The sequence below is a fragment of the Triticum aestivum genome, chromosome 5D, assembly GCF_018294505.1.
Source record: "Triticum aestivum cultivar Chinese Spring chromosome 5D, IWGSC CS RefSeq v2.1, whole genome shotgun sequence".
Lineage (NCBI taxonomy): Eukaryota > Viridiplantae > Streptophyta > Magnoliopsida > Poales > Poaceae > Triticum > Triticum aestivum.
In genome coordinates, this window is record NC_057808.1 from 157213133 (window position 1) to 157229574 (window position 16442).

General features: G+C 44.4%; 1 protein-coding gene across 2 annotated transcripts; it reads right to left on the reverse strand.

Moving 5' to 3' along the window:
• Nucleotides 1-8979: 8979 nt before the first annotated feature.
• LOC123119942 (MADS-box transcription factor 13) lies at nucleotides 8980-14537 on the reverse strand. Of its 2 annotated transcripts, none has more exons than XM_044539919.1 (8): nucleotides 14339-14537; nucleotides 13104-13316; nucleotides 10808-10892; nucleotides 10151-10215; nucleotides 9976-10075; nucleotides 9687-9728; nucleotides 9522-9563; nucleotides 8980-9435 (listed from the first exon to the last, which is right to left on the reverse strand). In XM_044539919.1, exons 2-8 carry the CDS (start codon nucleotides 13283-13285, stop codon nucleotides 9193-9195), a joined length of 759 nt encoding a protein of 252 aa, XP_044395854.1. In that variant the 5' UTR covers nucleotides 13286-13316; nucleotides 14339-14537; the 3' UTR covers nucleotides 8980-9192. The 2 variants fall into 2 exon arrangements, with proteins under 2 accessions (XP_044395854.1, XP_044395855.1); XM_044539920.1 differs by having other exon boundaries at nucleotides 14179-14502.
• Nucleotides 14538-16442: the final 1905 nt, after the last annotated feature.

Genomic DNA, 16442 nt, shown 5'->3' on the forward strand with positions numbered 1-16442 from the left:
CCTGCAGGGTATAAACTTTCGAGAGCCATGCCCGCGGTTATGTGGCAGATGGGAATTTGTTAATATCCGGTTGTAGAGAACTTGACACTTGACTTAAATTAAAATGCATCAACCACGTGCGTAGCCGTGATGGTCTCTTTTCGGCGGAGTCCGGGAAGTGAACACGGTTGTTGGGTTATGTTTGACGTAAGTATGAGTTCAGGATCACTTCTTGATCATTACTAGTTGACGACCGTTCCGTTGCTCATCTTCTCGCTCTTATTTGCGTATATTAGCCACAATATATGCTTAGTGCTTGCTGCAGCTCCACCTCACTACCTTCTCCTACCCATAAGCTTAAATAGTCTTGATCTCGCGGGTGTGAGATTGCTGAGTCCTCGTGACTCACAGATACTTCCAAAATAGTTGCAGGTGCCGACGATACCAGTACAGGTGATGCAACCGAGCTCAAGTGGGATTTCGACGAGGACCTTGGTCATTACTATGTTTCGTTTCCTGTTGATCAGTAGTGGAGCCCAGTTGGGACGATCGAGGATCTAGCATTTGGGTTTATCTTCTTTTCATTTGGATTTGACCGTAGTCGGTCTATGTGTGTACTCTGATTTATGTATGATTTATTTATGTATTGTGTGAAGTGGCCATTGTAAGCCAACTCTTTATCCCATTCTTGTTCATTACATGGGATTGTGTGAAGATGACCCTTCTTGCGACAAAACCACAATGCGGTTATGCCTCTAAGTCGTGCCTCGACACGTGGGAGATATAGCCGCATCGTGGGCATTACAGAAAGTGAACCACCACAAAGAGAGTGAGCGCCCCAAGCCCAAATTGAACGACTCTTCGCCAAGAGAGAAAAACTTTGTCCTCCTAGCCACAAAAAGAGAGATGAGAGAAGTGTATGAGAACCCATCGAGTGTCGTCCACTTTGTCCTCCTATGCAAAGATGAGGTGGCAAAAACTAACACTCCAAATCCACTTCCTCTAGTGTTTTCTAACTTGTTGCAGGAATTCGAGGATGTCTTTCCCGATGAGATACCTCCTGGTCTCCCTCCTCTACGTGGCATTGAACATAGGATCGACCTTATCCCCGGAGGACCTCTTCCGAACAAGGCTCCCTACTGCATCAACCGTAAAGAAACTAAGGAGATCCAAAGGCAAGTACAAGAACTCAGCGACAACGACCATGTACGTGAATGCTTAAGCCCTTGTGCCGTTCCGGGTATCCTTGTGCCCAAGCAAGATGGTAGTTTTCGCATGTGCCCCGATTGTAGACCCATCAATGCTATCACCGTTCGTTATAGGCACCCCATTCCTCGCCTTGATGATATGCTAGATGAACTTAGCGGTGCCATAATTTTCTCAAAAATTGATCTCAAAAGTGGCTATTATCAAATCCGCACACAAGAAGGTGACGAATGGAAAACCACTTTCAAAGCTAAATTTGGCTTGTACGAGTGGTTAGTTATGCCTATGGGTTTATCAGAAGCTCCCGGTACTTTCATGCGTCTTATGCATTTTGTGCTTCATCCTTACATTGGAGTGTTTGTTGTGGTCTACTTCGACGACATACTTGTTTTTAGCAAATCTATCAAAGACCATGTAAAGAATGTTAGGGCCGTTTTGCAAACTCTTCGAAAGGAACGCCTTTATGCAAACATGAAAAAGTGCACTTTTGGAGTTGACAAGCTTGTTTTCTTGGGTTTCGTTGTTTCCTCAAAGGGTGTCCATGTTGATGAGTCTAAAATTGAAGCAATTAAAATTTGCCCACAACCCACTAATTTGCAACAAGTGCGTAGTTTTCTTGGCCTTGTGGGTTTTTATCGTAGATTTGTGAAGGATTTTAGCACCATTGCTTCACCTTTGCATGCTTTGAGTCAGAAAAATGTGCCTTTCGTTTGGGGACCATCCCAAGATACCGCATACAATGAGCTTAAGAATTTACTTACACATGCTCCCGTGCTTGCTTTGCCCAATTTTGACAAAACTTTTGAAGTTCATTGCGATGCTAGCGGTAACGGCATAGGAGGTGTGTTAATGCAAGAGAAGCGCCCAATTGCTTATTTTAGTGAGAAACTTTCCGGAGCGCAACTCAATTATCCCATCTATGACAAAGAGCTATATGCTTTAGTGCGAGTTTTGCGTGAGTGGGAACACTATCTTCTTCCTCGTGAATTTGTCATCCATACCAATCACGAAACGCTTAAGTATCTTAAAGGTCAAACTAAGTTGAATAAGCGTCATGCTAAATGGAGTGAATTCATCGAGTCTTTTCCTTATGTCATCAAGTATATCAAAGGCAAGGAAAATGTTGTGGTGGATGCGCTTTCCCGTATATGCATGCTTGTTACTAAACTTGAATTGAACGTCATTGGATTTGAGCACATAAAAGACTTGTATGCGCATGATCCTACTTTTGCAATTCCTTATGCCAAATGCTTGACGCTTACATCTTGGGAACGCTATTACATCAAAGATGATTATCTTGTGAGAGCTAACAAACTTTGCATCCCCGAGTTCTCTTCGTTTGTTACTTTTTCAAGAAAGCCATGGAGGAGGACTAATGGGACACTTTGGACGAAACAAGACATTCTCTACGCTCTCCAAGAACTATTATTGGCCCAAGATGTACCGCGACGTCTCACGTTTCACCACTCGATGCTCAACATGTCGCAAAGCTAAGTTTAAAGCTCAATCTCATGGCCTTTATGTGCCCCTTCCAATTCCTTACCACCCATGGGAGGACATTAGCATGGATTTTGTCCTTGGTTTGCCTAGAACTAGAAATAGAAAGGATTCCGTGTTTGTTGTTGTGGACCGATTCTCTAAAATGGCACATTTCATACCATGCAACAAGATAGACGATGCTTCACATGTTGCAAATCTTTTTTTGTAGGGAAATCTTGCGCCTACATGGAGTGCCAAAGATAATAGTCTCAGACCGCGACGTCAAGTTCTTGAGTTACTTTTGGAAGACCTTATGCACCAAGCTCGGAATCAAGCCCTTGTTCTCTTCGGCATACCATCCTCAAACCGATGGCCAAACGGAGGTGACGAACCGCACACTATCCACTCTTCCTTGCGTGTTGATCAAGAAGAACATCAAGGAGTGGGAGGAGTGCCTACCTATCACCGAGTACACCTACAACCGCGCAAGACATTCGACTACCGGCAAGTCCCCCTTCGAGGTCGTCTATGGTTTCAATCCATTGTCCCCATTGGACATCCTTCCCCTGCCACTACAAGAGCGCACCAACATGGACGTGAGTGCCCGAGTGAACTACCTCAAGAAGATGCATGAAGATAAAAGGCACACCATCAAGCACCAAGTACAACGACTCGCGACCGAGCTCAACGTCAAGAAACAACCCATGATATTCAACATCGGAGATCTTGTGTGGCTACACCTTCGCAAGGAACGCTTCCCCAATGAACGCAAGTCCAAACTTCTACCACGAGCCAATGGACCCTTCAAGGTGCTTGCACGCTACAACAACGACAACGCCTACAAGATCGACATCCCACACGACAAGTACTCCGTGAGCGACATCTTCAACGTCAGCGATCTATCTCCCTACCATGGTGATGAAGAATTCGATCCGAGGTCGGATCTTTCCCAAGGGAGGGGAGATGATGCGGAGCATCCCAAGGTCATCCCCATGGACCTATCATCGTCTCACCAAGTGCCTAGAAGACCCACGACACAAGCACATGCAAGAGCTCTCGAAACCGAGGTGACATCTCTCCTCTCACAATTCCACTTCAATGCACAAGAGACATGGCTGCTACCTCAAACTGAGACATTATGCATACTCAAGTACCAAGGAGTTAGCCATGGAGAAGCTAAGGAGCAAGGAGGATCGTAAGCAGAAGTCATGCGTGAAGACGGAGAACAAATCAGCCAAGTCTCAGGCTGGCTGGACGATCCGGATGCGGACCCGGACGATCCGGACAGAGCCCGGACGATCTGGACCCCAGCCCGGACGATCCGGCAAATCCACCCGAGAGCATCCGAAGCTGCACCCCGAAGTCGGACCACCCGGACAAGTCCCTGATACGTCCATTTTGGATCAAGCTTTTGTATCGATATTTATTGCATTATGGTCTGTTATTACACGTTATATCACAATACTTATGCCTATTCTCTCTTATTTTACAAGGTTTACATGAAGAGGGAGAATGCCGGCAGCTGGAGTTCTGGGCTGGAAAAGGAGCGAATATTAGAGACCTATTCTGCACAACTCCAAAGTCCTGAAACTCCACGGAAGTAATTTTTGGAATTAATAAAAATACTGAGCGAACAAAGTACCAGAGGGGGGCATCCACCATCCACGAGGGTGGGGGAGCGCCCTACCCCCCTGGGCGCGCCCCCTGCCTCGTGGGCCCCCTGGCAGGCCTCTGGTGCCCATCTTTTGCTATATGAAGTCTTTTACCCTGGAAAAAATCATAAGCAAGCTTTCGGGAAGAAACACTGCCGCCACGAGGTGGAACCAATCCAGGGCTCCGGCGGAGCTGTTCTGCCGGGGAAACTTCCCTCTAGGAGGGGGAAATCATCGCCATCGTCATCACCAACGACCCTCTCATCGGGAGGGGGTCAATCTCCCTCAACATCTTAAACAGTGCTTGCAGAGAATTTCAGTGCTTGCAGAGAATACCTTACTGAAAACCACTTGTCATTTCCTTCTGCTCCTCTTTGGGTTCGACACTCTTACTTATCGAAAGGACTACGATAGATCCCCTAGACTTGTGGTTCATCAGTCCCGGATCATTTGGATCCCAGCCGGACGTCCGGACCCCCCTCCGGACATCCGGGCCGCCGACGACGCCGCCTGCCTCTTCGCCCCGTCCGGACCACCTCCCGGACCATCCGGGGTCCTGAAGCCCGGATCATCCGGCTGCCCATTCGAATCATCTGAACCCCCCACCTGCGTTTGTGTGTGTTGGGCCGAAGCCCATGTACCCCTTCGGCCCCTTGGCCTATATAAACGACTCCTCCATCACTTTTCGAGGGTTAGCAAAGGATTAGCTCATTTTGTGAGAGAGCTTTGCTCATCCACTTGGTTACCTTCTCCTCGGAGATCGCGCCTCCTCGGAGAAGATCCCCCAAGCAGATTCAAGACCCCATCACGGGAAGAACCTCAAGACCTCCTCACGGAGAAGATCGTGCTACTAGTATCGTCCTTAGTTGATTGTGGATCGTGTATCTCTTTGTGTCCCGAGGATCTAGCACATGTGTAATCGAATCTTGTTGGTTTGAGTGTTTCTCTCGTCTTTCCCCTCGTGTTTCCCCCTTGTGTTCTTCGTGTTCATCGTGGAATCCGCTCCAACCGTGAAAGATCGGCCCACTAGGGTTCTACGCCACATCACGAGCCATCAGCCCACTCAATTTTTCAGAAAACTATGCAACATGTTTACCATCTTGTAATAAGACAACTCCCAATCCAATTCCGCTAGCATCACGTTCAAGCTCAAAAGTCTTATTAAAATCAGGAAGTTAGAGTAAAGGAGCATGTGTCAACTTATCTTTCAATACCGTGAAGGCTTCTTCCTGTGCGGTACCCCAAACAAAAGGCACATCCTTCTTTGTAAGCTCATTGAGCGGTGCAGCAATGGTGCTGAAATCTCTCACAAAACACCCATAGAAACTAGCCAGTCCAAGAAAACTCCTCATTTGTGTGACCGTTTTGGGATGCGGCCAACTCTCAATATTCAATCTTGGATTTATCAGCTTGAATTCCCTGTGGAGTAACAACATAGCCAAGAAAAGATACTCGATCGGTACAAAAGGTGCACTTCCCAAGGTTACCAAACAAACGTGCATCAGGTAGAGCAATAAAACAACATGTTAATGGTCCAAATATTCTTCCAAATATCGGCTATAAATCAGTATATCATCAAAATAGACTACCACAAATCGTCCAATGAATGCACGTAAAACTTCATTCATTAATCTCATGAAAGTACTAGGGGCATTAGTTAACTCAAAATGCATGACTAACCACTCATATAATCTAAACTTACTTTTAAATGTTGTTTTCCATTCATCTCCCAATTTCATACGAATTTGATGGTATCCACTACGCAAATCAACTTTGGAGAATATTGTAGAGCCACTCAATTCATCAAGCATATCATCTAGCCTAGGAATAGGATGACGATATTGATGAAATGAGGAAACACGAAATATTGATGATGAAGAAATATTGATGAAATCCGAAACCGACTCAGATAAGGAAACACGAATCTGAAAACAGATGGATCTGGACAGTTAACCTAATATGAGATATACTCAGAGTGGTGGTGGTATATTGACTGGATCAGTGGTGGTATATGGACTCGGATCGGTGGTGGGATATGGACTCAGAGAGGTGGCAGATAAGCGGTGGTGGTATATGACAAGGGCGATGATGATGGTGCGGCAGCAGCATGACAACTTGTGACCAGAACTCGAAACTCTAAAGGACTAGACACTAAGACCACTAGACCAGCAACTTGATAGGATGATGCAATCGCAAATTCAACAAAGCAAATACAGAAAAGATTATGCAATGGCTCAGATTGGTTTGGATATGATGAAATAACCCTTATTTGTTTTATTTTGCTTTTTTGTGGACCGTAGGTATGAAGAACAAACTCGATCTAAACTACGAAAAACTATAAAATCTTACCGAGCAACCTGGAAATCTGATACCACTTGATAGAGGCAAATGTGTCCCATCTTTCGATGAGACAGTGACTATCGGTTTTTGGTGGAGTAGACTTTGACGATCCGACTACGAACATCCGAGGACGTCGCGCCTTAGCAATCACTAAACCAACTCCGAGAGGTTATTATTGACCACGCCGGAGCACGATCAACCTGACCATGAGGGTCTGTTTCCTGCACGCAAACGAAGAACAAACAAGAAACTGAAATTGCAATCTGGATGTTGCAAATATAAGAGGAAAACTTTATTAATGAAGGTGGGGTTCTATGACGCCTTGGTCTGGTCGTTGAACACAAACGAAGTACGCAAAGTTGTGGCTATGACGAACTTTGAATCTAAACAAAACCCAAAGTCTAAACGACGCCCTAAGGGTTGTACATATGGAGGAAGAGGGGGGAAATTTCATGACCCCTTGGAGGAGGGGTCCGATACCAACCCTAACTCTTGTTTTCCCACACATACGGACTCTCAAAACACCCTATACTCAAGTATTTTGAAATTACATGTGCCTGGCCCAAGAAAAAAGGTGATGTAGCACCAATTATAAGCTATGGACTTTATTTATGACATGGCATCTTGTATATTCTGTCCATGTCCTTGTATGTCATCAAGGAGGCTTCAAAGTACTGAAATCTGCACTAGAAACGCCGTTCTGGTTCCCTTCGCGTGCGCCTTCATCTCCATGCTTGTTTATGCTCCAGTGTTCATCCCTCTTGTCCATGCTAGGCCCTTCATTAGTAATCAACACAAATGTATCTAATTTAGGCAGCATCATATTCTCATGAACATTATAATTGTTACCAAGAAACGAAAGTACCTGATAATTCAATTAGCGTGCGTGAGCTCTAGTGATTGGTCCAGTATGTATCTCGAAACAGGCTTTCGCCCCGCTTTATAGATAAAGCATACGTCCATACAACCACGTCCCAACCATAGTCATAAAAGGAAACTGCTGGGGCCACAGCACAAACACGCCCAAACGAAAGAAAAAGAAGCATAAAAGGCCACCAGGGCAAGCTACGACGCAGGAGAACGATCGGAGAGCCGACACGCGGAAGACAGCAGAGCGTCCAGATAGAGCTGAAGCCGGTCATGATCTCTCGGCCTAGCGAGCGGATGCCAGTGCTGCAAGAAGGCAAGAAATTTGAAGAACGAGTCAGAAGCACGCCGCGGGAACACCCGCTCAATCACCATCTTATTGCGAGTAGTCCAAAGAGTCTACATCATAGCCGCGAAGATGAGCCAAAACAGTCGGCGCTTATGGCCAACCTGAGTGGCCCTCACCTGCAGAAACTCTGCAAGGTCATGGGCCTCCCATTCCGGTCCCAGAGCTTCACGAACAAAGTACCAAAGTGCATGTGCTGCTACGCATGAGAACAAAATGTGTGTTCCCATTTCTGGCACGAGACAAAGGGGCAAAGGCCATTGCCCGGACCATGGCGTTTCAACACCTCATTCCCCGGAGGTAAACGATCTCTGAGAAGCTGCCACACGAAAATCTTGATCTTCAGGGGCATCGACGCCTTCCACAATGGGGATAACCATTGGAGAACCGGCAGCTGGCATAGCGCCTGATAAGCCGAACTAACGGAGAATTCTCCCAAAGGAGAAAGACTCCAAGAAACAATGTCAGGATCCTGGGGCAGAGGAAGACGGACTACTTCCCTCAAGTCTGCCCATTTCTACACCTCGGCTGGTCCGAATGAGCGGCGGAACACAATGTTCCATCCCTCATCCAAAGCAGCCGCAGATACAAAAACAGTTGGGTCGTCACAAATCGCAAAGAGCCCCGAAAACCGTATGCGGAGAGGCTCCCCATCAAGCCTGGGGTCCAACCAAAACTGGGTCCCAGACCCATTGCCAAGCGAGAACCGCAAACCCAGCCTAATCTCATCCTTGATGCCCTGGGCAGATTTTCAAAACTGGGACCCCGCCGAGTGCGAACAAGCCAAGAGGGGCTGGCCCTGCAAGTACTTGAACTCAATCAGCTGCAGCCACAAACCTCCATTAGTCCAGTATGTATGACAGTTGGGGGTGTGGGTGTAACAATGGTATTGATGTCCTCATCACTTGGTGCGACCACTCGATCAGATGATGTGCGTTGGTGCGAGGTCTCCTTGATGAAAAGATGGTTGTGTGTGTAGCGACAAAGGTCACGAGGAAGGTTGCATTGAGTTGATCCGTGTATTTGCTTTATGAGGCTTCATTAAATAATATAATAAAAATAGTTGTGTGGATCCTTGGATATTTCGACCTCCTTTTCATCAAAAAAGAAAAGGAAAAAAATAATTATTAATCAATAGGTTTTATCTCAGAAATTTGGTTCTACACCAGCGGCAAATTTAGAGGTACTTGAGACAATAAAACTTAGCACACATATATCTTAGCCAGACGGTTTGACCGGAACAGTTGAGTACTGATAACACTGCCGACGACTTTCCAGTTTTATTGCAGTGTGTGTAGTCAAGCAAGAGCTCCTGCAGGTTGACTAGAACTGATGAGCCACATCGCCGGCGCCCGGTGGAGCAAGCTGCTGGTAGCCTAGGTTCAGCTGAAGCGAGGCCTGAGCCTGAGCCTGAGCCTGTGCCTGCGCGTGCGCATGCACCGCCGCCTCGAAGAGGTTGGCAGGGAAGAAGCACTTCATGTCCAGTGCGGTGAAAGGGTTCAGCTCCGGCGCCACCGAGGGCCTGGCGATAGTCACCTGCTGCAACCGCTGCTCCTCCTCCGCAATCTGGTCACCAAACCATGTATAACGCGGACAGTAGTTATAGCTTAATTAATTTGGAACCGTCGAAGTTAATTTAATAGCCTCTGTACCTTGGTTCTGAGATCAATGCTGTCACTCTGAAGCTCTATCTCCTAAAATGGTGATGAGAATATATGTATTAAATGCAAGACGTACGGTCGATAATAAAGCCAAGATTAGTTAATTAGCTAACGGAAGCCTGTAGAACAACCCATACAGTAGTATACATTACGTACCCTTTTGACCATGTAGTTGATCTCAGAAGATAGGAGCTCATTCTGAGACATGAACGCACAGAGAAGGATCAACATTTATAAGTAAATAATTCATGGATCTAGGAGCATAACATTGATATAAGAAACTCAAGAACTACTCATATTTATATGCCTTGTACAGACACTACTGTACAATTTATTAGTGGACGCTATATACACTAGTACTATGTGAAGGTACGGTACTGCTGGATGCCAAACTTGATGAAAGAGTTCAAAATCGGTGGGAAGTTGATCAAAATTTCAAATATACCTTCCTGGCCCTGATCTTCGCAATGCCTTTCTCAAGCCGGCTTTCGAGTTGCTTCAGCTCCTTGAGTGACAGGTTCCCAACAGAATCACCAACCAAGTGCCTTTATAGAAGATAAGAATTGGTTAGACGATGGGGGGAAAATGTGTACATGCAAGCATGTGCAGTCTGATCTTACTTGTTAGTGCTTTGCAGCATCTGGATCTGGTGGCGCAGCTTTGCAGCTTCTTGCTGGTAGTATTGCTTCAGAAAGAATAGATTATATCAACAAAAACAAAGAGAGTGAGCTGTCTATCACATTCGTTAATTAATATCCACGTCATCCGATTCCAATTGAGTTAGAAAAACCAAGCTCCAGCCCATGATTTGGATGTTTTACCAGTGCTGTGGCTTTACTTACTGTTCTGTTTTCAGTTAGGTGTGCTGATCCTAGACGATGTACCAGTAACTGCAATTGTATGTACGCGGGTATATATGCATGCTTACCTATATAGGAGTAGTATATACTGTAGTATATATTCAGAGACAGACAGACATGCACGCATGCACACACAGAAACATAATCATTTGTAGGAATTGTAGACATGACTGCTATCTGATCCCCGTTAGGTACATATATGGATTTGCTTTGGTGGTTTGCTCCTAAAGATTTAAATCATGGCCATCTTTGATCCATGTGTGGCTGTCAAGTGTCAGTTCATTTCATGTATACCTACAAGCTGACGAATTTAGTGCAAGTAGCCACTGATTGATCTAGAGTCTAGACCCTTAGCTGCTTATCAAGAAAATTAATTTAATCACATGCATATGGATATGGTTCTAATGAGTTAATTACCTGAGCATTGACTTCTATGAGAGGTACCCCAGAGGTTGAGCCACAAGCATGTGCCTTCTTGTACCTGTCAATTGTAGCCTTGACACTGCAGTTGATAAACAAGGGAGGAGAGACAGGCAAGGACACATCAGTGACCTAGTTTGATGCATGTGTGCAACAGATGTGATAGTGTTCACAAGACATACAGAGAGAAAACACAAAGCCCTCAATAGTTTCTTCCGGTTACTTAAGCATAAAGTTTGGCAAAAGATTATGTACATACATATATGCGCTCAAACGTGTACACAAGAAGGGAATGAAATGCAGAGACGCATACATTGAACAGTATCGATGCAGCCTTTGCAACGAGGACTCGACAAGGAGCAAGCTGGCACAGCAAGGTAGGGGAAGACGCTCAGTTTCTTAGGTTGTGCAAGCTAGTTGTTGATGTGCATGCATGTCAATCGATGAGACTAGCTGAGATAACACAATGACTAGCTTCATGCATGCACGTATGGTTGGGGACTTGGGAGGATGACCAGGGACTGGGAAGCGATCGAGGAAGAGGAAACTCTAGGCTGGCAGGCAGCTAGCTTTAGGAGGAGGTACGACCGTACGTTTACATGCAAGGTCCCTTCAGTTCTGGCTGACAATGTTGTGTAGCCTGTTGCCCGGCCGGACTGATATGATGTGCATGTGGAGAAATATTTATGTAATGACAAAACATGACATATATGCCTACGTACTTGTGTGTCTTTTGTGTCAAGTGTGTGTCAGTGAGAGAGCAGGAGAGTGCCAATGCATATTAATTATTATTTGGTACAGAGTGTGTATATATATGACAGACATTGGTAAATCTCACAGTATATCTTTAATTAATTAGCACATTCTTTTGGCAGGGTATCTTTAGAACATGTCATTCAGTTTTTTAAAGGTTCCTACTTCCTTCTTTGTAGAGAATTAAAAAAAAAAATCTGATCTATGTCACTTGGTTAACATGCATATAGAATAAATAAAATTGAGACATAAACAGCTAGCAGCATGCATGAATTTTGGTGACAAACAAGTAGTTTTTATAGGACAATATATAGAAATGCAGTAAGATCAATTCATGGTTGCATTTTTTAGTGTACATAAACATCAAAATATAAGAACCCAATTTTTCAACTTTATCTAATTGCATGACATAAATTCAAAACAGGTGACTTAATGAATATAAGAGTTCGATTAAAAAACATGTGAGTTAATGGATATAAGAGTTATCGCTATACAAGAAAATGTTTGCACGTACGGCACAAATACAGTGCCAGAAAGATTCTCTTGGTTTGGTATACTATTTTACGTAAAATGGTGTATGCTATACTATGCATGGTATATACTACCAAACAAATCGTATTATATATTACCTAAATATTTTTATATACTGTATAGTACGCATGCATACACTCCCATATGATAGATACTACCTAGAACATATGAAACACACAGGTCGGTACGTGTAATTACACCTGGTTGTAGGAAAGTGCTATCAAAGTGATTTTTTTAAAACCACACAGGAGAATTGTGTGCCTTTTATATTAATAAGGATAATGGTGACTATATTCAATTACAAACTAGGCAGACACAAATGAACGTCTAGCGCCACCACAAAAAAAGGAAGGAACTTCAATCTCCCAGTCTAACGTTCTCTTGCTAACTTCCAAAGTATAAGTTTCACGCGTCCACACACTGACACTATCGATGACCTAAGGCGCCGGCGCGATCGAACGGTCACCACTCGCACACATTGTCCATGGGTGAGCATAGATTAGAAAATCTAATTAACAAGGTTTTCTTAAGTTATCTAAGATATTCCAAGTTATAAAAGGCTTCTAGGCAAAATGAATGTTGAGTATATTACTACCCTAAATTGATTTTGGGTAGTACATTGCCCTATTTTGACCTCATATACTCCTATATGTTATTCAACTCTATATAATACTAATTAAATAACCATGGCCAGTCTAAAATTAAATAAACTACATATACCACCAAAACATGAATTTCTCTAAAATATTCCAAGACCTGAACGATCTGAAAACTACGGAAGCGACCAGCAGCCTAGTATTAATACTTCTTATACAAGAAAAAAAAAACAGCCGCTGCTATATAGTACGTCTTGCACAGAAGCAATCAGCGGCAAGACCTAAGCCTAGTTGAGCTGATCATGAAATGACATATATGTACCTAGAAATCAGGGAACACATGTATGCATCACCAAGCTTAGCTACATCTAGCCTTATGGAAAAAAGCTGGAGCTGTAGACGTACACACAGACCTGTTGTTGGAGTACTCGTAGAGGCGGCCGCGGCTGGAGAAGACGATGAGCGCCACCTCGGCGTCGCACAGGACGGAGAGCTCGTAGGCCTTTTTGAGGAGCCCGTTCCGGCGCTTGCAGAAGGTCACCTGCCGGCTAGTGGTGTTCTCGATCCTCTTGATCTCAATCCTTCCCCTCCCCATCTCGACCTCTTCTTAGTCTCAGCCCGGAACTCTGCCAAACACGCAGATCCATCCATCGATCAAGGAAGATTCAGCAAAAGTTTACACGCATATATATGCAAGCTGTGATGGATCTAACAAAAAGGTAAAAGGAAGGCATATGAAAGGGATGAACAAGGAACAAGATAAGGGATCGATTGGCGGGCCTAGCTTGCAAAGAAAACTGGAAAACGGCCGGAGAAAAACAATTCCATGATTTGACTGATGGACGACCAAATTTGCAGATGAGTAAAAAGGGTGATTCGATCCCATGATTCGACGGATGCAAGTCCTTTTGTTTTGAGAAGAAATCATGGCGACATAAGATCTAGCAAAGGTAATAAAAGCTTTCTTCTTCTCGATCTGTCTCTCGAAATGAAATAACAACCCAAAGCAAGAAGCAGATCGCTTTAGAACCAGTTCGCAGCTGCTGGGCTGGGATGGAATTAACAGCTCCAAGCAAAAGCAATTTATCTCTGCAGTTTCATTCCTCGAAGGGAAAAACAAGAAAGTAAATCTTTTTATTTTTGGTTGAGAAGAAACTAAATCTGATAGCAAGATCGTTTTTGTATTCCCAAAACAAAGCAACCAAAAGTTGCTACGATCTCTCTTAACAAAGTACAGTGGCTGCTTAGAAGAAACATTGGCGCGTGTCTTGTAGCATGTTACCGTGCAAGATGAAAGATCTATCTAGCTAGCTAGGAAGAGATTGAACGCTGTACAAGTAAACCAACCAAGCCTTCCAAAACGAAACAACAAGATAGACACCGGCGGCCGTGAACGAACTCAAAGTCTAGATGGCAAGAAAGAACGGGAGGGGAAATCATCCGATCTATGAAAAAGAAAAAAAAAGCATCAAAGAAGAAGAGACGTACTAGCAGAAGAAGAGAAAGGGTGAGATGAGTTGAGTCGATTTCCTCAAAGAGACACAACATATAAACAAAGCAACAAGATCGATGTAAACTGCAGACATATACATGAGCATAACATGGCAGATCCTAACGAAATACGAGCATGGATACAAGGAGGGTAAACCTAGCTAGGCAGAAGAGAGCAGACGATCGACTAGGTATGGGGCTCTCTGATACAGCTAGCTAGCTGTCCTTCCTCCCTTTGGTTTATAATATAGGACCCAAGCCGAAGGCAGAAAAAGGAGGGGCTCCAGTTGGGTTTTCCTCCAAGGAGGTAAAGTAAGAGACGGGTTCATAGGAGCCCAGGGAAGGCAGGGTATTAAAGGACGGCAAGATGCTGAGACCGCCACTTGCACTGTTGCACCGAAATGCATTTCTCGCTTGCCCGCCGAGGCCTTTCTTAGCTTGCTTACCCGTTTATGGATGTTCCTTAATTTAGAGATCTCTCTTTATTAATATGGAATACTTTACTTGATCATGGACGTGTCCCCTCTCTTTTCTCTGTATGTACGTGTTGTCGAGCTATTTGGTCTAGTATTAATTGGCCTAATTGTTGGGGCCTAACCCTAGCTAGCTCGAACTAGTTTTCAGGGACGGAGGTAGACGAAGCAAGGAACGGAGATAGATTGTTTTTCTGACAACAAACCACGGCGGCGAACGCCCTCTTTTCCCTGTCATATATATAGCTGGACTAACCAGAACGTATCTAGACTCCTAACCACCTACGTATATCAATCTGGACGCACTAACAACCCAAATCCTCGCCGGCTTTGTAGTCTATGAGACGCAGCGCCCAAGCCTTTGTTTCCTACGCACGCACGTACGAGCGCCCAACAACCCGCTCGCCTACGCTGCCTCTACGACGCGTTCTAACGCGTCCAGCTGCTGCTGCTAATCGACTATGACTTCAATCATGAGCACAGACTCGACACGCACCCAACGCACGCACACATGTACGCTCGCCACGGCTTTAGGCATGACCAGCACGCACGCACACACTGGTCACCACCGCCGCCGTGTCTTATTCCTAACACTAATTAGTTGTGTGCAAGTAATTAATTAAGAGGACACAAACTAACTATGGGCAGATCGATCGTTCCATGTATATACGCATGTGAAGTTGTCATGCAGAGTTCAATTGAAAATAACCTGTTGTGTTTGTTCAACACTTGTGTGCCCAGTCTTCGAAAGTGCAGTATGTGTATACTTAGGCTGGTCACAATGGGCAAGAACATAAGCTAGTAACTTACACACTTCCCTAGACTATGTTACTACCTCCATAGTGGGTAGGAACATCTATGTAGTGTCATGCAACGATGTATTTATTAGGTTATAGACTCATTGTTTCTTGGAGTGTGTGATGTTCCGGTAACTTAGCTAGTTATCACAAGCACCTCTCTCTTCATTAAATATGTGCCACATAAGCAAAGTTGTATTAAAGTGTGTGATGTTACTCCTAAGTTCCTCCCCATTGTGAGCAGCCTTAATTAGCTGCTAGTTCCATAATTCTGTTAGGTAACTAAATTAGGCCCCTATGATATATATCCCATTATTGCATGTGAATTAGATTTGTTAATTACATTAATTTCCTCCCAAGGATGTACATACGTCTGAGAGAAAAAAATATTAGCAATTAATTAGTCTGATCAATTAAATTTGACATGGGTGTGGAGGACTCGGAATTAAATAATTCTTCTGTTTTATGTTGGCAAGGAGGTACGTACAAGTTGCACAAAGGGGATGCGTGCACAGAAAAACATACGCCGGCCCCTGCATATAACACTGTCTCCAGCCCTAACACAAAATAGCTCGCCAGTACGTACAACTCCTATTCAACTCACGCAACCGTCTGTCTATATGCTATGCATCCATCATCTAGTCGTGTACACGGCGCAGTTCATAGTTCCAATTGCCTGCCACAGTTCACATGCAAGTTCCTACTTACTAGTATATCATCATATCATCCAAGTGTACCAACTGTACTTGTGACCATGGCAAGGCATGCCATGCATCTGTGTGAGTCACATGCATGTACTCCGGCGATCAGTCGAGTCAATGCAATCAATACCAAATTCCAAACCCGGCCGGCCCTTGTTCTTTTCTCCCTCTCCCTTTCTGATGCTAAGCATTGACTGCAGCTAACTGCATGCTATTGTTTTCGATCGAGCTTTAATTTGAATAACCTGGCAATTTGCAGTTACTACTTTTCTTTATATTTTGTATGTATG